Source organism: Ahaetulla prasina, chromosome 4 (assembly GCF_028640845.1).
Source record: "Ahaetulla prasina isolate Xishuangbanna chromosome 4, ASM2864084v1, whole genome shotgun sequence".
NCBI classification, from domain to species: domain Eukaryota; kingdom Metazoa; phylum Chordata; class Lepidosauria; order Squamata; family Colubridae; genus Ahaetulla; species Ahaetulla prasina.
Genome location: NC_080542.1, coordinates 15,278,407 through 15,304,707, shown reverse-complemented (window position 1 = coordinate 15,304,707; position 26,301 = coordinate 15,278,407). Strand labels below are relative to the sequence as shown.

The window sequence follows — 26,301 nt, the reverse complement described above, 5'->3', positions numbered from 1 at the left end:
TTGGGAGGCAGAGAATAGATGGGATGGGGCAAGTCAGAGATGGTATTTACTGGTTCTCTGAACGACTCAAAATTTCTGTTACTGGCTGGTCCCAGAGGGGGTAGGAATGGAGATTTTGCAGCATCCTTCCCCTGCCATGCTCACCAAGCCACAGCCACAGAACCGGTAGTAAAAAAATTGAATTTCACCACTGAATGGCATGACATGGAAGTCAGTTTTACATTTAGAATATGCTTTCAAAATAAGAAAACAACCAACATTCAATCAAAAAGCTTCATTATTTATCAAAAAACGTACATGGTTTTAGGCCACCAAGAGTGTGTTACTCTTTTTTAGTCAGCAATCCTTTAAATAAATGTAATAAAATGAGTTCATGTGACAAAATGTACGTTTAGCATTATTGTTGTTATGATTGATTAATTCAGCCTTGACTCATGGTGTTAATAAGAACAAGTCCATTAAGTTTTCTTCGTAACATTTTCAGAAGTGTGTTTGTCATAACCAATGGCAAGTGGGCACCATGCCAATATAAGAGAAAATGCAGGAGAAATGTCTAGAGTGGTACGACCATGTTGTACAAGCAGAATCCAACTTCATTGGCCACCTTGCTTTCCACTTCAATATAGATGGCAAGTGCAATAAATGGAGGGCTGAAGCAAAGATGGCAAGATACAATAATTGCGGACATGAAAAATGCCCAGTTAGACTTGGATGCTGCATTTGATCGCACAATATTGTGCTTATTGATCCAAAAATACCAGACCCTGCACTTGCAGGAAAAATGCGATGATGATGATGATGATTCTCCTAATCTTCTTCTTGAAGTTGAGAGACAGTGACTAGCTCAGTTATCTAGTTAATCTATGTGACAAGCACAAATCAGAACCCACAGTCTTCCAGGTGTGGTCCAGTTGCCATGATCCAACCTTTGAATGATTGAGTCTTCATTGATATATTGCAAGACATTTTGGGGAGAAACCTTGAAATTGATATGATAAGAGTTGGTTGTTTATTAGTTGTGAAGTTGTGTCTGACCCATCATGACCCCATGGACAACATTCCTCAAGGCCTTCCTGTCTCTACCATCCTCTGGAGTTCATTTAAGCTCATGCCGACTGCTTCAGTGACTCCGTCCAGCCACCTCGTTCTCTGACGTCCCGTTCTTCTTTTGCCCTCAGTCTTTCCCAGCATTAGGCTCTTCTCCAGTGAGTCCTTTCTTCTCATTAGATGTTGGTACATTCCAACAATTCTCTGACTCTCTTTTTATGTAATTCTGCTCTGATCGATGAAATTGCTTGGATGACCAAAGTAACATCTCAAAATTAACAAAGTTTGGTCCAGTTGCCATGATTCAACCTTTAGACACCTTTGGCCTGGATGATTGAGTCTTCATTGATGTCCCAGTTTCTTATCTAGCACTTTCAACCACTACACTAAATTGCTTTATTTTCTATTGCTTTCCTAGGTATTTGCAATATTAGAAGAATTCAGTTTGGCAAGTGGAATACAAGGAGAACAGAAATTACTTTAAAAGAAATAAAAAAAACAGTTTTCAAATATTTAAAGTTCTCCCGCAAAATGCTTAACCTATTCTATGCCTTTATGGACCATTGAGGCCTTTGAACTTTGGTGCTGGAGAAGACTCCTGTGAGTCCCTTGGACTGCAAGGTGATCAAACCAGCCAGTCCTAGAGGAGATCAACCCTGACTGCTCTTTAGAAGCCTGGATCCTGAAGTAGAAACTCAAATAACCATACCAGACAGTAATTTTTGATAAGTCAGTCTTGGCTTTCCTTAGTTATTATTGTTATATTAGCATCTATAGTTGCTAATTATAGTTCAGGCTATAAAAGAGAATTCATCATCATCATTATTTTTTCCAATGGTTGTAACGACTCATCTTCAAAATATTTATAATAAGAGGCTGGTTAAATCATCTGGTTGAAATTCTTGACTATTTCTGCCTTTTTAAAATAACTTCAAAAAATTCCCTTCTTGTTATGGATCCATTCATTGTTTTTCTTTATCTGTGATCTTTGTTAATTTTTTTTTCTTGTCAGGAACCTTCTTCTCCTTTATATAATAATATTGATGAGGGTTTTTTTTTTTGCATTTTTAAATGATCTTGTCAGGGTTCCAAGTAACACCCCCGACGAAAGAAGACTCCAAGGCTAGAAGTTCCTCAAAGTTCCATTTTATTAGAGATGTCATATTGGCACATCTGGAAAAACCCAAATCTGAAAGCTTCCAGGTTTTCCTTACCCAAAAGAAAGTACAAGCCACTGCCCCAGCACCCACAGGTCCATCACATGGTCCAATAAAGGTACCGTCCCAATTGGAGATGCCTACCAGTCAACCCACTCCAGGTGCAGGGCAGAATGTCGTTGACTCTCAGAGAAAGAAATGTTATTATGGCTAGATATCTTTCCAACTCCAATCCCCCCTCCCAGTTTCCCACAGCAGTGGCAGTCCTGAAGATCCAAAGTAAAAGATGGCTTCCAGGACTGAGAGATCCATTATTATGGTGTTCCATCTTGCAATTGTAATAGTTTTTCTCTTTTTTGATCCTCAATTTATATGCCAACCATTTTGCTGGCTAACTTTGTTGTGAAATGACACCCCCCCAACATGGATTTCTTTAATTCTTCCCCTTTTGTTTTTATCTGATCTAAAATCACTTGTGCATTCTGATCTCTCTCTCTCTCTTTCTTTTTTGAGTTATGAAATGTCCTCTCATAAAAGTACATCTTTCCATTCTTACATCTAAACCATTCTTATATCTGTACCTTTGTTAAGATTATTGTTTTTTTTAATTTTCCATTGCTTTTCTTTCTGTAACATTTCATTTAAACTCCAGTTGGAGGAACTAATTATTCTTTTAAATACTAAGGGAAATTTAAAGTTAAAGCTAACTGTAGCAAACTGTAAGCAGTTCATCAGAATGAAGCTTTATCTAGTAAGAAGCTTACTAAATAAGTAACAACAAAACTTGGCATTCATTTTTGGCTTTTTATCAGCTGCTCCTTTCTGTTCAGTTCAGGTCTCAGAACAATAACGTAGCATTTGGGGGAAAAGATGCAACCCAATAATCCTGCCGCAGAAGCCAAAATGGAGAAGATCTCCACAGCTACCATGTACTTTCTCTTGGTGCTTAGATAGGTGGGGATGAACAACATCCAGACACTGCAAAAAACAAACATGCTGAAAGTTATAAATTTGGCTTCATTAAAGCTATCTGGTAATCTCCTGGCTAGGAAGGCCACTGTGAAGCTGATCAAGGTCAAGAACCCCATAAATCCTAGAACAATATAAAACATGATGACTGAACCTTCTTACATTCCAGGACAATTTCTCCAGCCATGGAATGCATGTCTGAATCTGGAAATGGGGGAGAAATTGACAGCCACACACTACAAATGGTAATTTGCACTAGAGAGCAAGACAAGACAATGGTGTTGGCTAACCTTTTCCCCACCCATTTTCTCATTTTGGAGCCTGGCTTGGTGGCCATGAGAGCAAGAAAAACAATGGCTGTTTTTCCCAATATACAAGAAAGGGCTACAGAGAAGAGGATGCCCAAATTAATTTGTCTCATGAGACATTTTACTTGGTTAGGTCGCCCAATGAAAAGCAAAATGCAAAGGAAGGAGAAAAAAAAGAGCAATGAGAAGAATGTAGGTGAGGTTCCTGTTGTTGGCTTTGACAATGGGAGTGTGCTGATTTTTAATGAAGATTCCCAGCACCACAGTTGATATGAAAGAAAAGAAGAAAGCAACACTGGTCAAAGTGATTCCCAAGGGTTCTTTGTAAGACAAGAAGGTTGTGAGTTTTTTTATGCAAACAATCTTATCCTTGTTGGGATAACTTTTTTCAGGACATGGGAAGCAGTCATCTGAATCTCGAAGACGAAACAGTGTTGTCAAGCATATTGAGAGTTAGCACACCCATCCCCAACTTTCAGAAGCATTGATTTTTTTCAGTACCTGGAATTTCGGAACTGTCACCATGCAGAGTGGAAGTTTGCAGATTTGACATCTAATTTATTTGTAAGGCTATAGACCAGATTCGAACTGCTGAACTGCCGACCTTTTAATCGACAAGCTCAATGTCTTAGCCACTAAATATTGCTTTTAAGTTTTTAATATTTTATATTAAAATACCCAGAGTCCCTCAGTTAGGGAGATAGGTGGTTTTAAAATATGATCAATCAATAATTGTGATTTAAATTCCAAATCATTATTGTGATAATATGACAATGGAGATTATGACCTGTCAGATGTACCCTTCATTCATTACCATCTTAACTTGAAATGATCATTTAGAGAGTGGACATTAAAATGAGATAAACCTATAAACAATTAAATATTGATTGATGTTGCAGCTGTTAAAATATCAAGAGATAAATGGGCGCACTTGCAGCTCCGTGTTCTCACCAAACTCGCTAAGTTGTGGCACACACCTCTTGATTATGAATTAATAATTATGTGCAGTAAATGAATATAGGGACTCAAGCCATTCTTTTTACTCTGCTTTTTAAAAAGTGTTGAAAAAGTGGGTGTTTCTTTTCTCACTTTCTAACCTGGGATCAACTGGGGATTAAGCCAGTGGTGAAATGAACCGGTTTGTTACCGGTTCGCTGGCCACGCATGCAGCTGTGGCTGTGCATGTGCAGTTTGAACCAAACACACACTGTGCACACATGGGCGGTACAAGCCAAAAGGAGGTGTGGGAAAGTCAGTAGAACAGCGGGGGTGGGGGAATCAGCTTTGGTGCATGATCTTGGGAACCTTTTTAAAAACTTTTTTAAAGCATTTTTTACTACCTATTCGGTGGAAGCAGTAGTAAAAAAAAATGTTTTAAAAAAGTAAAAAAAAAAGGCTCGGATGATCGCGTGGCACAGCTGTGATCATCCAAGCCTTCCCCCCCCCCTTTTTAAAAGCAATTTTTAACTACCTATTTGTCGGAACCGGTAGTAAAAAAGATGCTTTAAAAAAGTAAAAAAAAGTTCCAATAATCAGCTTTTTAAAACTTTTTAAAGCATTTTTAACTACTGGTTCTGAAGAACCGATGGTAAAAAAAAAATTATTTTTTAAAAAAAACCTTCTGATGATCGCGGATGATCACGGGTTGCTCAGCTGATAGCCTCCTACCAACCTGTGCGCTCCCATAGGGAGGGCCTCCTCAGGGTACTGTCAGCCAAACAATGCCAACTGGTGGCTCCCAGGGGGAGGGCCTTCTCTGTGGGGGCTCCTGCCCTTTGGAACGAGCTACCTCTGGGGCTACGCCAACTCCCTGACCTCCAGACCTTTAAGCGCGAGCTCAAGACTTTCTTGTTCCATCGTGCAGGGTTGGCCTAATCGCAATTTTAACACGGGTGGTTTTATTAGGGTTTATTTTATATTTTATTCGTTTTTAAAATTATTGGGCCAATTTTGAATTAGATTTTTAATAATGTTCTTAACGTTTGTTTCTGTTCGATTTTATCTTGGCTGTAAACTGCCCTGAGTCTTCGGAGAAGGGCGGTATAGAAATGTGATAAATAGATAAATAAATAAATAAATAAATAAATAAATAAATAAATAAATAAATAAATAAATAAATAAATAAATAAATAAATAAATAAATAAATAAATAAATAAATAAATAAATAAATAAATAAAATTAAATTAAATTAAATTAAATTAAATTAAATTAAATTATTAAATTAAATTAAATTAAATTAAATTAAATTAAATAATAAAATAAAATAAAATAAAATAAAATAAATAAATAAATCGTTGGACTTTTTTTTTTTTTACATTTTTTTACTATCAGTTCGGCAATCCAAAAGTAGGTTTTACTACCAGTTCAGGAGAACCGGCCCGAACCAGTGGATTAAGCTTTAATAGTATTTACAAACTTTTCTGGGGAAATGACAGACGTAAGACTCTCTTGCTATTTCAGAAAAGAAAGAAGAAGTTATTTTCCATTTCGTGTCCCTAGAAGGAGTCGTAGTTACCTCTCCTATAATTACCAAAAGACACTTTATTAATTAAATTCCTTCTGAAATCTCTATGGGGCTTCAGGGAGGGTAGCATAAACAATGAAATACGATTGAAGTGAGCAAATAACATTTCGTGTCCATTCAAGCCTGAGATGCAAAAGACCGAACTGTGACAATCCGGTTCTTCAAACTGTACATTTCCAAGTTCCAATCAAGCAAGTAAAAGAACATATATGGAGGCTATCACACTTTAACGAGGCTTTTGCTTTTCAGAAGGAAATTCAGATTTCTTGCACAATATGCTACTGTTCATGTCATTGATGATATTACTGCCAGATGTGGTATGCCATATTCCTGCTACTGCTAGCTGTGTGTTGGGCAACCCTAATCTTCTTAAGCATAATTGTTATCATAGAGGAGACCTCATCATTGCTGGCATTCTTTCTCAGTTCTACATGATTTCTGATGCAGTGAATTTTAGAAGGCATCCATCTGAAGAACTAGTTGATGACCTCATGTATATTGCTATTAAGTGTAACATATAATAAAATAGATATCTTTCTTCACTATGATGACTTGAGTGTTTAACTATATTTAAAGAGGGAATGTCGAACTGATGGAAATCCTACCTTCCGACTGCTTTATAGTAATAATTATCAGATAATAATTGCATTATAGCATAGTATCATCATTATCAACCATGCCAATAATAGTTGGCATTTCTTGCTGATTGATCCAAGTTTCTTGTATGTATTTTGACAGTATATACATCTTTTAAGACAGTATATACTTCCTGTCTTAAAAGAAAAATAAAACAAAACCTATAATATCAAGGGACTACATAAAGTCATTCCTTTTGTTTCTAGAAATGATGAAAAATTTATGGTTCAATTTTTAATGTATACACTGTAGAATGAATTGCCAATAATGTATCCCTGATCCCCCTTTGAAATTAATCAGACATCAATATTTAGGATCTGAATTATTTTCATGGATATTAAGGAAAAGGAAGGTTTGTGTGGATTTTGAGTTCAAGTCTTAGAAGGTTCTTTAGACAATATAGTAGGTAAAATATACACTAGTGGCCAAAATTGTGGAAACCTTTTGGGAAAAGTGTATTTTTGAGGTTTGATGGCTAACAACACCACTTTTTTTGTGACTTTCAAGATAATCATATTCCACTGCTGGAATGGCCTGGGAATAGTCTAGACCTTAACCCAATTGAAAATCTATTGAGCCGGCTAAAGAAACTTACTAATCAGAAGCGACCCAGCAATAAAACCCAGTTAATAGAAGTAATCATTCAGTCTTGGTTTTACATAAAAGCTGAACTAAAAGACTTGGTTCACTCTATAGGAAGATATTGTAAAGCCATAATTCATGCTAAAGGTTACCTGACTAAGTATTAACTGACCTGGTGATAATTTTTGTATATCTCATTTTTTCTATGGTGATAATTTTTGTATATCTTGTTTCACTTTTCTTCTTTATAACTCTTATTTTAATAGCAAATCCTTCATAAAAGTTATTTCATTACATTCTTGATTAAATTATCTTTCCATTGATATATAATTTTATGGTTCTACTCCAAAAAAAAAAAAAAAGTGGTGCTATTAGCTAGTTTTAGAAAACACACTTTTCCCAAAAGGTTTCCACAATTTTAGCCACTACTGTATCATGAATCTGTTCAAAGTAAGCTATCTTTTTCTCCAGGATTACATATCTGCTTTCTGCAGTTGTTGCATGATCTTGGCAAACAGCATGGTTGCTTTAAAGAGTTGCCAAGAATTAAAACAATTACACTCTTGCATAGCTTAACCTTTTACAGAAGAAAAAAAAAGTGAAGGAAGAAGATATAGAAAGCAGGATTAGAAATAATAAGACAAGCAAAATGTAATATCCTTCATGAATATTCCATTTGGTCATTCATTCATTCTCTAGTGTAAGATGTTTGTTCTCTTTCTCATATAAAAATATATTTCATGCTATAGGTTAGTTTTAAAATATATTTGAAAGCAGAAAACCCAATTCTAGACGCTGCCAGAAAATCACATTGGTTTTCACTCTACAGGTAGAACTCTATGCATCCATAATTCTCGTTGCAGGTTTTTTCTTCAAAACTACCAACACACCCTGGCTTTGATTTTCGCTGTGAAGGAGATCAATGAAAACCCTCAGCTCTTATCTAACATGACCCTGGGCATCCGCATCACTAACAGCAATTTAATGGCAAAATGGACTTATTTTGCTTCCCTGGAGCTGCTGTCCACACAGGGAAAATTCATCCCAAATTATAAGTGTGATATCCAGGAGAAGACAATATCTGTTATTGCAGGACCTAATGCAAACATCTGCCCATTTATGTCAAATATTCTGAATATATACAAGATGCCACAAGTAAGAATGACTTATGAATAAGGATCTTTTTTCCCCACGATGTCTAATATCTATGGTTGGTTAGCTTTTTATTCAATTTCTAATTTTTTTTGTTTTTTAAAGTTGAGATTTGCGAACAAATTGACCATCTGAGTAAATAAAAAGGCAAAACTCTCTAAAGAGTAGGGTTAAGTTATGTGATATGTGCATAAAAGGGACGTGGTAGCTTAGTGGCTAAGATGCTGAGCTTGTCAATCAGAAGGTCGGCAGTTCAGCGGTTCAAATCCCTAGCGCTGCATAATGGAGTGAGCTTCCGTTACTTGCCTCAGCTCTGTCAACCTAGCAGTTCGAAAACATGTAAAAAATGCAAGTAGAAAAATAGGGACCATTTTGGTGGAGAGGAAACAGCATTCCGTGCGCTTTTGACATTTAGTCATGCTGGCCACATGATCATGGAGATGTCTTCGGACAGCGCTGGCTCTTCGGCTTTGAAACAGAGATCAGCCCTAGAGCTGGAAATGCATGTACAGTGGAATCTTAACCTTAACCTTAACCTTTACCTTTACCTTTATATGCATAAATCAATAATGTGTCTTGATTGATATACATTCCAGTAGAGAGAAGTTCCCTGAGGCTCTGGCACAAGATGAATGCTTGGAAGACTAAACATGTGGTCTCAGTGACCAACCCATATTGGACCTTGATCAACATTATATACTGCTTGGCCGTGAAATAATTTGAGCTATGATAAAACAATGCACACTATATCTGTATTGATATTCAATTTAATTTATACAAGACCTACTTGTTGGACTTTATACTTAGAAAACATTTCTTTCCATTCCATAGAAGTGATTTTTATTTTTGCAACCAAGAATATTTTTTTGTATTTTTTTCAAAAATTGTTCACCATGTATGACAATGCATTGGGTATGATTAGCTAGGAATGGGATAGACAGTTTAAGGCTAAAGCTATGGGGGTTTGAGGAAGTAACAATGGAGTCAGATAGAGCATTCCAGGCATTGAACACTCTATTGCTGAAGTCGTATTTTCTGCAATCAAGTTTGGAGCAGTAATTCTTGAGCTTGTATCTATTGTGTGCGCATATATTATTGTGGTTGAAGCTGAAGCAGTCGTTGACAAGTAGGATGTTGTAGGAGACAATTTTGTGTACTATGCTTAGGTTAGACCATAGGTGGCATAGTTCAAGATTGTCCAAACAAAAATATCAAGCCTTGTGGCATAAGGTATTCTATTGTGAGCAGAGGATTGGAGTACTCTTCTCATGAAATACCTCTGGACACATTCAATTGTATTAATGTCTGATATACAGTGTTGATTCCAGGCAGATGAGCTGTATTTGACCATATGTCACATGTCATATCATCATATATCACAGCAGATCATCACATGAAACGGGAGAAGAAAATTTTGTGAATTAAAATAAATCTAGAAAGATTGCAGAGAAGAGCAATAAAGATGTTTAGGGGACTGGAGACTAAAGTTTATTAAGAACAGTTGCAGGAATTGGGTATGTTGGTTTCATGAAAAGAAGGACTAGGGGTGACATGATAGTAGTGTTGCAATATCTAAGGGACTGCCATAAGGAAGGGGAGGTGTCAACCTATCTTCTAAAGCACCTGAAGACAGAGCAACAAGCAATAGATGAGAACTGATCAAGGAGAGAAATAATTGAATGAAGGAGAAATTTCTTGACAGCTAGAACAATTAATCAGTGGAATGACTTGCCTTCAGAAGTTGTGGATGCTCCATCACTAGAGGATTTTAAGAAGAGATTGGACAATAATTTGTCTAAAACTTGTATAGGGTTTCCTGCTTGAGCAGAGGTTGGGCTAGAAAACTTCCAAGGCTCCTTCCAACTTCTGTTATTTTGTTATCTTGTTAAAGTTCAGGAATGAACAGATTAACAGAGTTGGAAGGGCACTGATCTTTTCTTGAAAGTCTCAGGTGACAAAGCTCCCACAACTTCTGAATGCAAGTTCTGTTCCATTGATTGATTGTTTTCACTGTCAGAAAGTTCCTCCTCATTTCTAGGTTGAATCTCTCCTTGGTCAGTTTTCATCCATTATTCCTTGTCTGGCCTTCAGGTGCTTTGGAAAATAGCTTGACCCCCTCCTCTCTATGGCAGCCCCTTAAATATTGGAACACTGCTATCATGTCTCCCCTGGTCCTTCTCTTCACTAGACTAGCCATGCCCAGTTCCTGTTCTTTTAGTCTCCAGTCCCCTAATCATCTTTGTTGCTCTCCTCTGCACTTTTTCTTTTTTATAGTGTGATGACCAAAACTGGATTCAGTACTCTAGGTGTGGTCTTACTAGGGCTTTATAGAGTTGTATTAGTACCTCGCTTGATCTTGATTGTATCTCTCTGTTAATGCAATTTAGGATTGCATTGGGTTTTTTGGCTGCCGCTGCACGCCGCTGACTCATATTCAAGGTAGGGGTGGCGGGGTGGCGGTTGTGATTAAGGAAAGCCTAGAGCCGAGGGAGTCCACTGTGTCTCAGATAGCTGGTTGTGAATCCCTCCTTGTGAAGTGGGGCCATAGGAATCAGATGGGTCTGTTGATCACGTACCTGGCTCCTTGCTGCGTGACTACAGCCCTACCTGAGCTGCTAGAGGTGCTTGCTGGCGTGGCAGTTGAGATTCCCAGACTCTTGGTCATGGGAGATTTCAACTTGCCATCGGCCGGCTTGTCGTCGATGGCAGCGCAGAAGTTCCTGGCTTCCATGACGGCCATGGACCTGATTCAAGTAACTGATGGCCCTACACACACGGGGGGAGGCACACTAGACTTGATTTTTATCTCTGGACAGTGGATTAATGATCTGGAATTAGGAGATTTAGTGACAGAACCGGTGTCATGGTCAGATCATTTTCTCCTTCGCCTAGATGTTCGGACCGCCGCTCACCACTGCAGGGAGACGGAGCCAATGCGTTGGTTCCATCCCAGGCGCCTGATGGACCCAGAGAGGTTCCAGATGGAGCTTGGGCCATTTCCTGAGGATCTTGCCCACGGCACGACTGAAGAACTAGTTGCGGCCTGGGAACAGGCCGCGGCTGGGGCTTTGGACCATGTCGTGCCTTTGCGGCCTCTGACCCGGCGTAGATCTCACTTGGCTCCATGGTTCTCTGAGGAGCTGAGGGAGATGAAACGCCGGAGAAGACGCCTAGAGAGCACCTGGAGGTCTAGCCGTTCCGAGGTTGATTGGACACTAGTGAGGTCTTTTACTAAGACCTATCTAGTGGCAATGAGGGAGACGAAACGTTCCTACGTTTCCTCCCTCATTGCATCGGCAGATAACCACCCAGCCGCCCTGTTCCGGGTGACCCGCTCCCTCCTTCATCAGGAGGGGCGGGATGACCCCCTACAGGGACGGGCTGAGGAGTTTAACGGTTATCTATACAATAAAATCGTTCAGCTTCGGGATAGTTTAGACCAAAATTGTGATGATCCAGATGGGATGGAGGAGGCACGTCTTGTTGAGGTAGTTTGGGATGAGTTTGAGTCTGTGGCTCTCGAGGACATGGACAGGTTGCTGGGAAGGTTACATGCAACCACATGTTTACTGGACCCGTGTCCTTCCTGGCTGGTGCTGGCTACTCAGGAAGTGACACGAGGCTGGCTCCAGGGAATTATAAATGCTTCATTGCTGGAAGGGATTTTCCCCGCCGCCTTGAAAGAGGCGGTGGTGAGACCCCTCCTCAAGAAGCCTTCCCTGGACCCAGCTATTTTGGGTAACTATCGTCCAGTCTCCAATCTTCGCTTTGTGGCGAAGGTTGTAGAGAGTGTGGTTGCATGGCAGCTTCCCCAGTACCTGGATGAAGCCGTCTATCTAGACCCGTTCCAGTCCGGCTTCCGGTCCGGTCACAGCACGGAGACAGCTTTGGTCGCGTTGGTGGATGACCTCTGGAGGGCCAGGGACAGGGGGTGTTCCTCTGCCCTGGTCCTATTAGATCTCTCAGCGGCTTTCGATACCATCGATCATGGTATCCTGCTGCACCGGTTGGAGGGATTGGGAGTGGGAGGCACCGTTTATCGGTGGTTCTCCTCCTATCTCTCCGACCGGTCGCAGACGGTGTTGACAGGGGGGCAGAGGTCGACCGCGAGGCGCCTTACTTGTGGGGTGCCTCAGGGGTCAATTCTCTCGCCCCTCCTGTTCAACATCTACATGAAGCCGCTGGGCGAGGTCATCAGTGGTTTCTGGGTGAGTTATCATCTGTACGCTGATGATACTCAGCTGTACTTTTCCACCCCGGACCACCCCAACGAAGCTGTCGAAGTGCTGTCCCGGTGTCTGGAAGCCGTACGGGTCTGGATGGGGAGAAACAGACTCAAGCTCAATCCCTCCAAGACGGGGTGGCTGTGGATGCCGGCACCCCGGTACAGTCAGCTGCAGCCACAGTTGGCTGTGGGGGGTGAGTTATTGGCCCCAACGGAGAGGGTGCGCAACTTGGGTGTCCTCTTGGATGGGCGGCTGTCATTTGACAATCACTTGGCGGCCGTCTCCAAGAAGGCCTTCCACCAAGTACGCTTGGTGCGCCAGTTGCGCCCCTTCCTTGACCGGGATGCCTTATGCACAGTCACTCATGCCCTTGTCACTTCCCGCTTGGATTATTGCAATGCTCTCTACATGGGGCTCCCCTTGAAGTGCACCCGGAGGCTGCAGTTAGTCCAGAATGCAGCTGCGCGGGTAATAGTGGGAGCAACTCATTGCTCCCATGTAACACCTCTCCTGCGCAGTCTGCACTGGCTTCCTGTGGTCTTTCGGGTGCACTTTAAGATTTTGGTCACCACCTTTAAAGCGCTCCATGGCTTAGGACCCGGGTACTTACGGGACCGCCTGCTGTTACCGTTTGCCTCCCACCGACCCGTACACTCTCACAGAGAGGGCCTTCTCAGGGTGCCTTCCGCCAAACAATGTCGGCTGGCGGCCCCCAGGGGAAGGGCCTTCTCTGTGGGAGCTCCCATGCTCTGGAATGAGCTTCCCCCTGGTTTACATCAAGTGCCTGATCTTCGGACCTTTCGCCGTGAGCTGAAAACGCACTTATTTATTCAAGCGGGACTGGCCTAAAATTTTATTGGGTTAAAATTTTATTGGGTTATTTATATTTTAATATTTTAATTCGTTTTAAATCTGGCCACTTTATAATATGTTTGTTTTAATCTCTTTTAATATTGATACTGTGATTTTTTACTTGGCTGTACACCGCCCTGAGTCCTTCGGGAGAAGGGCAGTATAAAAATTGAATAAAATAAAAATAAATAAATAAATAAAAACTGGTTGTCCGCTAAGACGCCAAGATCCCTCTGACAGTCACTGCTATTAAGCCTGGTTTCCCCCAGTTTTCTTACTTAAGTGTAGGACTTTACTTTTCTCTACATTGAATTTCATTTTGTTAGATAGGGCCCAGTGTTCAAGTCTGTCAAGATCCGTCTGGATCTTGAGCCTATCTTCTAGGAATTACTGAATCAATAGATCGTCAAATCTCTGCCATTCAAATATTATTCATTCATTCATTCATTCATTCATTCATTTTTCATTTATATTTATTAAAGGAAAAAAACCTAGTTTCTCTCTAGACTATATTGCTCTTGAAGTTTGTGACCAACATAGTCTGAATTCATAGACCCTAAAACCCAACTACCCTAAACTATTTTTCTTAGCTCATATATGGATCAGCCCCAATGATAGACAACAGCGAACACACAGTTTTCTTTCACCGTTTTTTCCCAAAGGAGGAGCTTCAGACCAAGGGGATTCTTCAGCTGCTTTTGCATTTAAAATGGATATGGATAGGGCTGATTTCCCAACGTGATGAGAGTGGACAGAGGTTTGTACGGAATGCCCTTACACTGTTTGCCCGGAAAGGTATTTGCTTTGACTTCATGCAAGAGTTGCCCAAAGAAACTTTTTCTAATGACATTGACACTGCATTTAAAGATTTTATTGCCCTGTACAAGGTTGTCATGAACAGCACGGCCAATGTTGTGATCCTCTACTGTGAAAACCAGGTCGTTGCCGTTTTCAGAATATTTCCCTATCTTTCAGAATATGAGGATATACCGGTAAGGAGAAAAGACAAAGTTTGGATCATGCCAGCCCAAATGGAGTTCACGTCAATCCCTTTTCAGAAAATACGGCCTTTGGACTTTATGCATGGTGCCGTATCCTTTGCAGTTTCTTCCAAGGAGGTGACTGAGTTCAAATCGTTCTTGCGAATGAGAAGCCCCACTTCAGAAGAAGACGACCATTTAACAAGATTGTTCTGGGAACAGGCATTTGAATGTTCTTTCTTTAAAGATAAGTTAGGTGAGGACGCTGGAAAGCTGTGTACTGGAGAAGAGAAGCTGGAGACTCTTCCCAATTCTATGTTTGAGACCACCATGACTGGGCAGAGTTACAGCATCTACAATGCAATCTATGCTGTGGCACATGCTTTGGAAGCCATGCTTTTATCCAAATACAAACACAGAGCAAGGGTGGACCATGGAAGCCTGATGATTCTCAAGGAAGAAACATGGCAGGTAAATAATAGAAAAATTTACAATGCTACATTGATCAAGCTTTCCGGATGCGATCAGGTGATTTTCTGACCGCAAAACTGTACATTTCAGGTTCAGTATCCGGAAAGTTTAGAAATTACACAAACCTCTGCCCTGGTTCATGTTTTATGACAGCAATGGGTGGGAAGGATCCAATCTGAAAAATGCATTTGATCACCTTTTCATAATACAGTTTGTAGCTTTGTCAAGCCATTTTCACTTTGGCAACATTATGTTTATTAATATTACAATTCACCTCTTAAAAGGTACTACTGTACATTTAGCGTAGGGATATTGATTTTTCCAGATCAATTGCATTTATTTATTTATTTGTTGGATTTATGTAGCTGCCCATCTCAGCAGGGATTTATGTAGCTGCCCATCTCAGCAGGGATGCGGTGGCTCAGAGGCTAGGACGTTGAGCTTGTCGATCGAAAGGTTGGGAGCTCAGCGGTTCGAATCCCTAGTGCTGCCATGTAACGGGGTGAGCTCCCATTACTTGTCCCAGCTTTTGCCAACCTAGCAGTTTCAAAAGCACGTAAAAATGCAAGTAGAAAAAATAGGGAAAACCTGTGGTGGGAAGGTAACAGCATTCTGTGCGCCTTTGGCGTTGAGTCATGCCGGCCACATGACCACAGAGATGACTACGGACAGCGCTGGCTCTTCGGCTTTGAAACGGAGATGAACACCGCCCCCTAGAGTCGGCAACGACTAGCACATATGTGCGAGGGGAACCTTTGCCTTTACCTTTACCATCTCAGACATGTAACCCTGGATAGCATGCACAACAGAGATGGTATTCAGCCGGTTCAGACTGGTTCGGGTGAACCGGTAGTGACAACTGTGGGTGGGCTTGCCCACCTGTCCCAGCATAATGCCGTCCTATTTAGCCAAGTTTTTGAGGCTGGGCCCATGCGCAGAAGGCACACGTGGGAGCAAAGTGCATGCGGCGAAGGCTGGGCGCATGCGCAGAAGGTGCACACATGAAGCGAGTGTGCATGCAGTGAACCAGTGTTAAGAATATTGGAAACCCATTGCTGGTGCACAATTAATTCACAAAGCTAAAAAATCAATATAATTCAAATACAAAACATTTGTGTTTGATCTGCTTCCATTTAGCTCCATCCTCACCTGAAAACAGTCTTATTTAACAACAGTGTTGGGGAAAAAGTTTTCTTTAATGAAAAGGGGGAATTAGGAACTGGATTCGATATCATCAACTGGATCACGTTCCCAAACCAAACTTTCCTTAAAATCAAAGTTGGAAAGATAGACCCATTGGCTTCTCTTGAAGAGTCTTTCAGGATTTCTGAAGGAAACATCATCTGGCCGACCATGTTCAACCAGGTATTTCCTACTGACATTTCAGGTTGTCTAGAATCCTCCTCCCTGCCGCTTTCAAAAATCAAGTTTTATCATTTGAGTGACTTCATTGTAGTAATAAAATTAAGCCAAGAAAATGTGTTGAAAAATGAACAGAGCAGGGATTAGATTATATAGGACAGTGATGGCTAACCTTTTCCAGACCGAGTGCCCGAAGCGTGTGCATGTGCAAATGTGCGCACGCCCAAAACCCCAAAATGCAAATCATGCACGGCCCCCGCACATGTGCATGTGCCTCCCCACATGTCCCCCATGCCCCCCACCCCTCAGCATGTGCACGCAGCTCCCTCATGCGCTCCCCCGCCCACGCAGCAGAGACCTTGAAGACCAGCTGGCCAACGGGAGGCACACGCACATGCACGGTGGGGCTGAACTGGGGCAACAGCTCGCACGCCACCTCTGGCATATGTGCCATAGGTTCGCCATCGTGTACAAGGGCTTCCATTATAAAATATATAAAATAATATATAAAATAAAAAATAATAAAAAATAAAACAAAAGAAATCTGAATACAACAAAATACCTTATGCCACCAGACTTGAAATCCTGGGTTTAGAAAGTTTAGAACTATGCTGTCTACGACATGACTTGAATTTAACTCATAGAATCATCTATTACAATGTCCTTCCTGTCAAAGACTACTTCAGCTTCAATTGCAACAATACATGAGCACACAATAGATTTAAGCTTAATGTTAACCGCTCCAATCTTGATTGCAGAAAATATGACTTCAGTAACAGAGTTGTTAATACTTGGAATACACTACCTGACTCTGTGGTCTCTTCCCAAAATCCCAAAAGCTTCAACCAAAAACTATCTACCATTTATTTATTTATTTATTTATTTATTTTATTTTATTTGATTTTTATACCGCCCTTCTCCCGAAGGACTCAGGGCGGTGTACAGGCAAGATAAAACCAACAATACAAATATACAAGTTAAAATACCATTTAAAAAACTTATTTAAAATTAGCCTGAAGTTAAAAAATTACCGTCAATTAAAACCCCATTTAAAATTGATAAAATTTCACTATTAAAAATCCAATTTAAGCCAGCCCCGCGCGAATAAAAAGATGTGTCTTCAGTTCGCGACGGAATGTCCGAAGGTCAGGTATTTGACGTAAACCCGGGGGAAGCTCGTTCCAGAGAAGGCCCTTCCCCTGGGGGCCGGCAGCCGACATTGTTTGGCGGACGGCACCCTGAGAAGTCCCTCTCTATGGGAGCGTACGGGTCGGTGGGAGGCATGTGGTAACAGCAGGCGGTCCCGTAAGTACCCAGGTCCTAAGCCACTAAGCCATTGACCTCACCCCATTCCTAAGAGGTCTGTAAGCTCAATCCCGCCAAGACAGAGTGGCTGTGGATGCCGGCATCCCGGTACAGTCAGCTAAATCCGCGGCTGACCATCGGTGGCGAGTCAGTGGCCCCGATGGAGAGGGTTCGCAACTTAGGCGTCCTCCTGGATGAACGGCTGTCTCTAGAAGATCATTTGACGGCCGTCTCCAGGAGAGCGTTCTACCAGGTTCGCCTGGTACGCCAGTTGCGCCCCTTTCTGGACCGGGATGCCCTATGCACGGTCACCCACGCACTCGTGACATCTCGCCTGGATTACTGCAATGCTCTCTACATGGGGCTCCCCTTGAAGGGCATCCGGAGGCTGCAGTTAGTCCAGAATGCGGCTGCGCGGGTGATAGATGGAGCCCCTCGTGGCTCCCGTATAACACCCATCCTGCGTAGACTGCACTGGCTGCCTGTGGCCTTCCGGGTGCGCTTCAAGGTTTTGGTGACCACCTTTAAAGCGCTCCATGGCATAGGGCCGGGTTATCTACGGGACCGCCTGCTGCTACCGAATACCTCTCACCGACCCGTGCGCTCTCACAGAGAGGGACTCCTCAGGGTGCCGTCAGCGAGGCAATGTCGTCTGGCGACGCCCAGGAAGGGCCTTCTCTGTGGGGGCTCCCACCTCTGGAATGAACTGCCCCAGGACTTCGTCAGCTTCGGACCTTGGACCTTCCATGAGCTTAAAACATATCTATTTAACTGCGCAGGACTGAGTTAGATTTTAGTTTGTGGGTTTTATCTTGGGTTTTAATTTTTATATTTTTAATTAAGGCTTTTGAATAAGTTTTTTAATTGTTTTTAGAATTGTATTTATTGTATTTTTTGTTTTTTAAATGCCTGTAAACCGCCCTGAGTCCTTTGGGAGATAGGGCGGTATATAAATATAAACAATAAATAAATAAATAAATAATAAGGGGCGTGCATAAGAGCACAAGAGTGCCTACCATTCCTGTCCTATTGTTTCCTTTTGTTTATCCAATTAATATAGTTATTACATACCCATACTTATATATATATACTTATATATTGTATAGTTACTTCATGCTTACGCTTATATATACTGTGTGACAAAATAAATAAATAAAATAAATAAGAAATAAAATAAATAAATAAAATCTATGTGCATTTCTGAATGTATGTAATTACCAGCTGGAATTTTCAGGTTGCCCTACATAGGAAACCATCTTTGAGTTATAAAAGCTGGAAATTATTTAATAATAAAGAAGCTATATGCTGAGACACTGTACTGGTTGAAATGTCTTATTCCTGCTCATGTTCCACATTTATTTTTCTTCATCAGTTAAGGGTAGAAAATCACTACCTTATAATTTTATTATAGTCTACCTTCACAGTATTACTTTTCAGGAACTATTTGACAGAAAGAATCAATGAAAATGCAGATTATTCCAAGGTTTAATTTCACCTATAAATCATGGGATAAACTACTGATCAGATTCATCCCAAAGATGCTTTTCAAAAGACAACTGGCCTTTCCTGTTTTGTTTTTTTCCCTTGAAAGTATTTTATTTCTCATGGAAGAAGCTTCTTCAGTTCTCAAAGAACTGAACGTTTTTCAAATGTTTTAAGGAAAAAACCCAAGAAAGTCCAGTTGCCTTTTGAAAAACACCTTTGGGACAATTATGACCTGGATGATTGAGAATCTCCACAAATTGTCAGCATTCCAAGTTCCATAAAAATTAGAACTCTGAGGCAGGCAAATTCCTCAAAGAACAGTTTTATTGTATTGGCACAACTGGTGAAAACCGGCTCTAAACGTTCCTGTGGCTTTCACCCAATTAAAAGTAAAAAATTTTCCCTTCCTCCCCCACCCTCAATTCACTGGTCATGCTGTCCAGTCCAGGAGTTGGCCAGTTGCTTGGTTATTTCACTCCTCCTCTGGCCAGCCACTTGTGTGAATGTCCTTGAGTTCCCACAGGAAAGTTGTATTGTTTTGACTACAAACCCCATTTAACTATTCCCCCCCCTCCCACTAGTGTGTGGCAACCCTGAAGCCTCCAAGATGGCCTCAGCCATGTTCACTTCAGGGTTGATAAAGATATTTACTGATCAGATTGACCAAAATGGAATTTGAGGGAAGTCCAGTTTGAACAATTAAGCCTTCAGAAAACCTAAGAGGTTTTCTGACTACACCATATCTTAGGAAATGCATGGCTCCATGAGGACATATAGACAAGAATAGAATAGAATAGAATTTTATTGGCCAAGTGTGATTGGACACACAAGGAATTTGTCTTGGTGCATATGCTCTCAGTGTACATAAAAGAAAAGATACGTTCATCAAGGTACAACATTTACAACACAATTGATGATCAATATATCAATATAAATCATAAGGATTGCCAGCAACAAGTTATAGTCATACAGTCATAAGTGGAAAGAGATTGGTGATGGGAACTATGAAACGATTAATAGTAGTGCAGATTCAGTAAATAGTCTGACAGTGTTGAGGGAATTATTTGTTTAGCAGAATGATGGCCTTCGGGAAAAAACTGTTCTTGTGTCTAGTTGTTCTGGTGTGCAGTGCTCTATAGCGTCGTTTTGAGGGTAGGAGTTGAAACAGTTTATGTCCAGGATGCGAGGGATCTGCAACGATTTTCATGGCCCTCTTCTTGATTCGTGCAGTATACAGGTCCTCAATGGAAGGCAGGTTGGTAGCAATTATTTTTTCTGCAGTTCTAATTATCCTCTGAAGTCTGTGTTTTTCTTGTTGGGTTGCAGAACTGAACCAGACAGTTATAGAGGTGCAAATGACAGACTCAATAATTCCTCTGTAGAATTGGATCAGCAGCTCCTTGGGCAGTTTGAGCTTACTGAGTTGGCGCAGAAAGAACATTCTTTGTTGTCCTTTTTTAATGATGTTTTTGATGTTAGCTGTCCATTTGAGATCTTGCGATATGATAGAACCCAGAAATTTGAAGGTTTCTACTGTTGATACTGTGTTGTCAAGTATTGTGAGAGGTGGAAGTATGGAAGGGTTTTCCTAAAGTCTACCACCATTTCTACGGTTTTGAGTGTGTTCAGTTCCAGATTGTTTTGGTTGCACCACAAGGCTAGTCGTTCGACCTCTCGTCTATATGCGGATTCGTCATTGTCTCGAATGAGACCAATCACTGTTGTGTCATCTGCGAACTTCAGTAGCTTAACAAATGGATCATTGGAGATGCAGTCATTGGTATACAGAGAGAAGAGAAGTGGGGAGAGCACACAGCCTTGGGGGGCCCCTGTGCTAATTGTACAGGTATTTGATGTGATCTTGCTTAGCTTCACCTGCTGCTTCCTGTTTGTTAGGAAGCTTGTGATCCACTTACAAGTCTGTTCCGGTACCTGTAGCTGGTTTAGCTTAGTTAGAAGAATGTCTGGAATGATGGTATTGAATGCTGAACTAAAGTCTACAAAAAGGATCCTTGCATAGGTCTTTGGAGACTCAAGATGTTGTAGGATGTAGTGCAGAGCCATATTAACAGCATCATCTGTTGATCTATTTGCTCGGTATGCAAATTGCAAGGGGTCTAAGAACGGATTTGTGATGGTTTTCAGGTTATTATGGTGACATTAATTAAATGTTCTTATTTAATAATACGTTGAATTTGTATCCCATGTATAGAATTTCTCAAAAATTCATGCAAATTTATCAGAATATCATAAACATGGTGAAATACATGTGTATAATATGCAACTATTGAACTCCCTCCTGGTTTCATTTCTGAACAGGCACTACCACTTTCTATATGCAATGAAAATTGTTATCCAGGCTACTTCAAGAAAAAAATAGATGAGAAGCCATTTTGCTGCTTTGATTGTCTTCCTTGTGCAGAGGGGAAAATTTCAAACAGATTAGGTAAGGTGTGTCATGTATATAATTGAGAAGACTTATTGATTTTCACCAGCAGTATAGTGGACCTGTCTGTTTTTTAATCTGCATTATATTGTTCTCAGATATAATCTGTTATTCAGAATTCGGAGTATTGGCTTCATTGAAGTAAGGCAACCTCTGTATTAGATTTTTTTTCTTCAAAACTTTTTCGTAACATCTAAATCTGAATTGCTAGTCTGTGTTGTTATCCCTGAATTTTTAAAAAAAAATTTTTTTTTTGAAATTATATCTGAAATTCTATAGCATGAAAAGACTTCTTGCTAAGTGAGAGAAGAATTTTCTTAAAATTAAGAAAATTTGGAGCACTGGAGAAGAAGTTGAACACTTGTGTTTTATTATTCTTCATCTTTGAAGGAAGTGAACTGAATATAGCAATAGCACTTAGACTTATATACTGCTTCACAGTGCTTTACAGCCGTCTCTAAGCAGTTTACAGAGCCAACATATTGCCCCCGACAATCTGGATCCTTATTTTATTGACCTTGGGAGAAAGAAGGCTGAGTCAACCGTGAGCTGATGAGAATTGAACTGCTGAACTGCTGGCAGTTGGCAATCAGCAGAAGTAGCCCACAATACTGCATTCTATTCACTGCGCCACCATGGCTCATGATACTATGTTAGGTATAAAGAAGCACAAAGATGAGTTCATCCATGCTGGAGAGAAGTAGGCATATAAGTAGATATGGAACATAAATATTGGTCCTCCTCCTGCTCTGATAGTGAATTACAATCCTCATGGATCTTTAACCCTTATAAATAACTGCAATTCTTGCTAAAACAATTGTCAGTTGAACATGAAGAATATCCAAAACAAAAATGTTTATGAGTTGATGGAAATTACCTTTTCCTAGATATAGAGAAGTCACTTATTAAGAGGAAAACTGATAGATTTGAACTCATCTTCCGTAAAATAAGTCAGTTATTAAGTAGGATGTTCAAGAAGAGCTCACAAAGAAGTATCATAACATTTCTCTGGAAAATAAACTAGGAAACTTTGAATTAAGATAAACATTTCTCTTTTGCAGTCCCTTCCATCCTCCAACATGACAGAGATTGACGCAAACAACATTCTTGTGACCAAGCACATGCAGGCTACTTTTATGCATGTGGATGTTCTCATTCTTAATTTGTAATACTGTAATACAAATAAAACACAGGGCTGCCCTGGCTCACATGCTAAGATGCTGGGCCTGCGCACCGCTGAGGTCAGCAACTCAATTCCTGTGAGTGAATAAACTGTGTAGGGACAAGAAAGGAGTCCCCCCTCCCCAATTGCTTACCAGCATTCAGGCATCCCATGGGTAAAGATAACACCGCCCAAAAAATTCCTTTCACAGAGACAGCCAACCACCTCAGTGATCCCTGGCTAACGCATGCCATACGCTAAAAAAACAACAACAAATAAAACAGACATAATTAATTAGAAATAAATGGACTTGCATTCATAGCTTATTTGGGTCACAATATTTTCTTTGAGGGGTCCTGCTGTGACTGAGGCCCAAGTAGTGATTATCAAACACAATTCAAAACAAACTTGCTTTATTAAAACAGCTGAGAATGAATTAATTCTCAGTTTAGCCCAAAACAAATTCTTTATAAACAGTCCTTCGGCCTTACCACCAACCATGTTGTCTTTGGCAACCTGCCAAAGGCTTTTCATGGCAAAAACCACACAAAGTTTAAAAGACGCTGACAAGAAGCACTAGAATGAACATTGCTTTTCCACAAAGAACCAACCGGCTCGTTGCTGCTCTTTTAAGCCTTATGAGAGTGGCCAATCATCTTCTGGCCTTACTCCCGAGTCGTCCTTTTTGCTTCAGCTGCTCTTGCCTTCTGGCAGCTCTTCTCATGCATGCACTAGGAACAGGGTCCCCCTGTTCCTCTGCCTCTCTGTTGTCTGCCTCTAGGGTTCCGGAGTTCACACATTGCTCCCAGATGGCCCTGGCCCCATCTCTGCCTCCAACACAGAACCCTTGTCCAGGCATTCCCGTGACTCCAGAACTGGCCCATTATCCTCCCCTCCTCACTGTCCAACTCTGCTGCCAGGTCCGCAGGCTGTTGGCAGACCACAACAGGCCCTTAGTGCTCTCTGACCTTGGTTGTTTTCTTACAGATGTTTCTTTATCCAAACTAGGTAACATCATCAGTGTAGTCACTAGCACTGATGAAATTACCTAGTTTGGGTAATGAAATGTCTGCAAGAAAACAACCAAGCTCAGAGAGCATCAAGGACCCTTCATTTCATAACTCTGAGCTATAAATATTAATGTTTTCTTCTTCAGATGCAGATGACTGTTTCCAATGTCCAGAAGATCAATACCCAAATGAAGCTCACAATCTTTGCATTGAAAAACAGATAACTTTCTTGTCTTACGAAGAACCCTTGGGAATCACTTTGACCACGGTAGCTGTCTTGTTTTTTGTAACTTCGGCTTTGGTGCTGAGGATCTTCATTAAACAGTGGGAAACCCCCATAGTCAAAGCCAACAACAGGAACCTCACCTACATTCTTCTCATTGCTCTCCAGCTATCTTTCCTCTGCACTTTTCTTTTCATTGGACAGCCCGATCCAGTGAAATGTCTCATGCGACAAACTGCTTTTGGCATTATCTTCTCTGTAGCCATGTCTTGCATTTTGGGTAAAACAACCATAGTGGTTCTTGCTTTCATGGCCATCAAACCAGGATCCCAAATAAAGAAATGCGTGGGGAAAAGACTAGCCAACTCCATTGTCCTTTCTTGCTCCCTGGTACAAGTCACAATTTGTGTTGTGTGGTTGGCAATTTGTCCCCCATTTCCAGATTCTAATATTCACTCAATGGCTGAAGAAATTGTACTAGAATGTAATGAAGGATCAGCCATCATGTTTTATACTGTCCTTGGCTTTATGGGGTTCTTGACTGGTATCAGTTTCACAGTAGCCTTCCTAGCTAGGAATTTACCTGACAGCTTCAATGAAGCCAAATTCATCACCTTCAGCATGTTGGTCTTTTGCAGTGTTTGGGTAACATTTGTTCCCACCTATCTGAGCACCAAGGGAAAGTACATGGTGGTGGTGGAGATCTTCTCTATTTTGGCTTCAGCAATGGGATTGCTTGGCTGTATCTTTTTCCCAAAATGCTATATTATTCTTCTAAGACCTGATTTAAATAAAAAGGACAAACTTATTAAAAAAAACCTAAATTATGTTTCCAAATCTTATAAATTCTCTTCACTGTTAGGTTTACTTTTTCTGTTAGACTTCGCAGTCTGAGCCAGATTTTTTCCCCCAAAAATGCACAAAATAAATATTTGTCTAATGTTGGAATGTACCCAGGTTTATATCCATGTCAACCAATAAAGTACAACAAAGATTTTGCCCAGGATTTTGCTTACCAGTTGCTCAGATTTGTTATAGTCTTGGGTCTTCATGAGTAAAGCTTTGAAGGAGGCTTAAGTATAAGATGATAGTTACCAAAATCCAGTTCAGAGCTCTTAAGAAGCTAAGAAGCTATTATTGGATAGTAGTTTCCAACATTCTTTTGGAGGGTACGTTATTGAGTAAATAGCTGTTGTGTCTGTGCCCCCCGAGCCAGGCCTCCTGCCAGAAAGTGACTTGGAGCCGGGCCTCCTGCCAGAAAGTGACTTGGAAAGTCAGGGGGAAGGGCTGTCAGGACTTACCTCGGGAGTACCGGCTTCCCTGGCTCAGCTCCAGGAACCAGAAGCAGGCCAGGTGGAAGAGATAACGAGGCCTCTGTCCCCTGACTCTTTCCCCCCACCAGGCCACACATTTAGACCCAGCTGATGGCAATCAGGCTTGGTTGGACCCTAGGTTTCATTGGCAGGAGACAAGGGAACAACAGAAGCAGGGGTAGGGCAGGCCTAGGAAGTGCTGAGTCATGGAGCATCACCCCGCTGTGCCTCTTTGTAGCAGGCAAATCAACTGATTAAATAAGAGTTGAAGTTTGTTCCTGGGTGACTCATTGGCATCGAGGGAGATAACAGAGACACTTGGCAGTTGCTTACTATTCTGCTGCCAGAGCTGATAGTGCCAGCTAATTAAGTCATCACTCGGATGGAGGCGAAGGGGGACAATAGCATAGATTCACTGTCAGATCAGTCTAGGTGGATCTTTTTTTAGTCAGAATATATGCATAGATGGTAAAGACCAAGGGTGTCAAACTCAAGGCCCAGGGGCTGGATCTGGCCCATGGGATGCTTAGATCGGCCCCAGGGCCTTCCTGGAAACAGCAAAGGACCGGCCCTCAATGTCTTTGCCAGTAAAAACGGAGCTCAGCAGGGCTGCATGTGGCCCTCCTGAGCTCCATTTTCACTGGTCAAGGGTTGCAGGGCACCATCACAACTGAAAAAGGAGCTCAAGAGAGATTCCAGCCCTCCTGAGCTCTGTTTATGCTGACAGAAGGTTGCTGGAAGCTGTCTCATCCCCCCACCCAAAAAAAAGAGTTTGGAAGCCCGTTTTTGCTGGCAGAGTGCTGACGTCGCCACAGGCACCCCTGACACAAGTGACGTCAAGCTGGCCACACCCAGCCCAGCGATTCCCAACTTAGCTCCCTCAAGGTCAAACATAACCCTGATGTGGCCCTCAAGGAAATCAAGTTTGACAACCCTGGTAAAGATCAAGTTCATCCATTAGACATAATAATGGATGAACTTCAGTTTCATGGAAGTAATCCTATCCACCTAGTCTTTCTAGACCCTCAGTAATACTTAAAGTAGCTAACAGAATAGATATTTCAGAGACATTAAGCATAAGACAATGATG

The 26,301-nt window shown here is 41.2% G+C and overlaps 1 protein-coding gene across 1 annotated transcript in view; it reads left to right on the top strand.

The window, feature by feature from the left end:
* The first annotated feature begins 6,281 nt into the window (after positions 1 to 6,281).
* The window catches only part of LOC131197986 (vomeronasal type-2 receptor 26-like), a 54,106-nt gene continuing 34,086 nt past the window's right edge, over positions 6,282 to 26,301 (top strand). Inside the window, exons 1-6 of the mRNA XM_058182494.1 lie at positions 6,282 to 6,499; positions 8,202 to 8,379; positions 14,045 to 14,905; positions 16,043 to 16,270; positions 21,377 to 21,503; positions 23,822 to 24,755. Of these exons, the coding sequence (XP_058038477.1) occupies positions 6,282 to 6,499; positions 8,202 to 8,379; positions 14,045 to 14,905; positions 16,043 to 16,270; positions 21,377 to 21,503; positions 23,822 to 24,755 (2,546 nt within the window). The remainder of the gene's footprint in view (positions 6,500 to 8,201; positions 8,380 to 14,044; positions 14,906 to 16,042; positions 16,271 to 21,376; positions 21,504 to 23,821; positions 24,756 to 26,301) is intronic.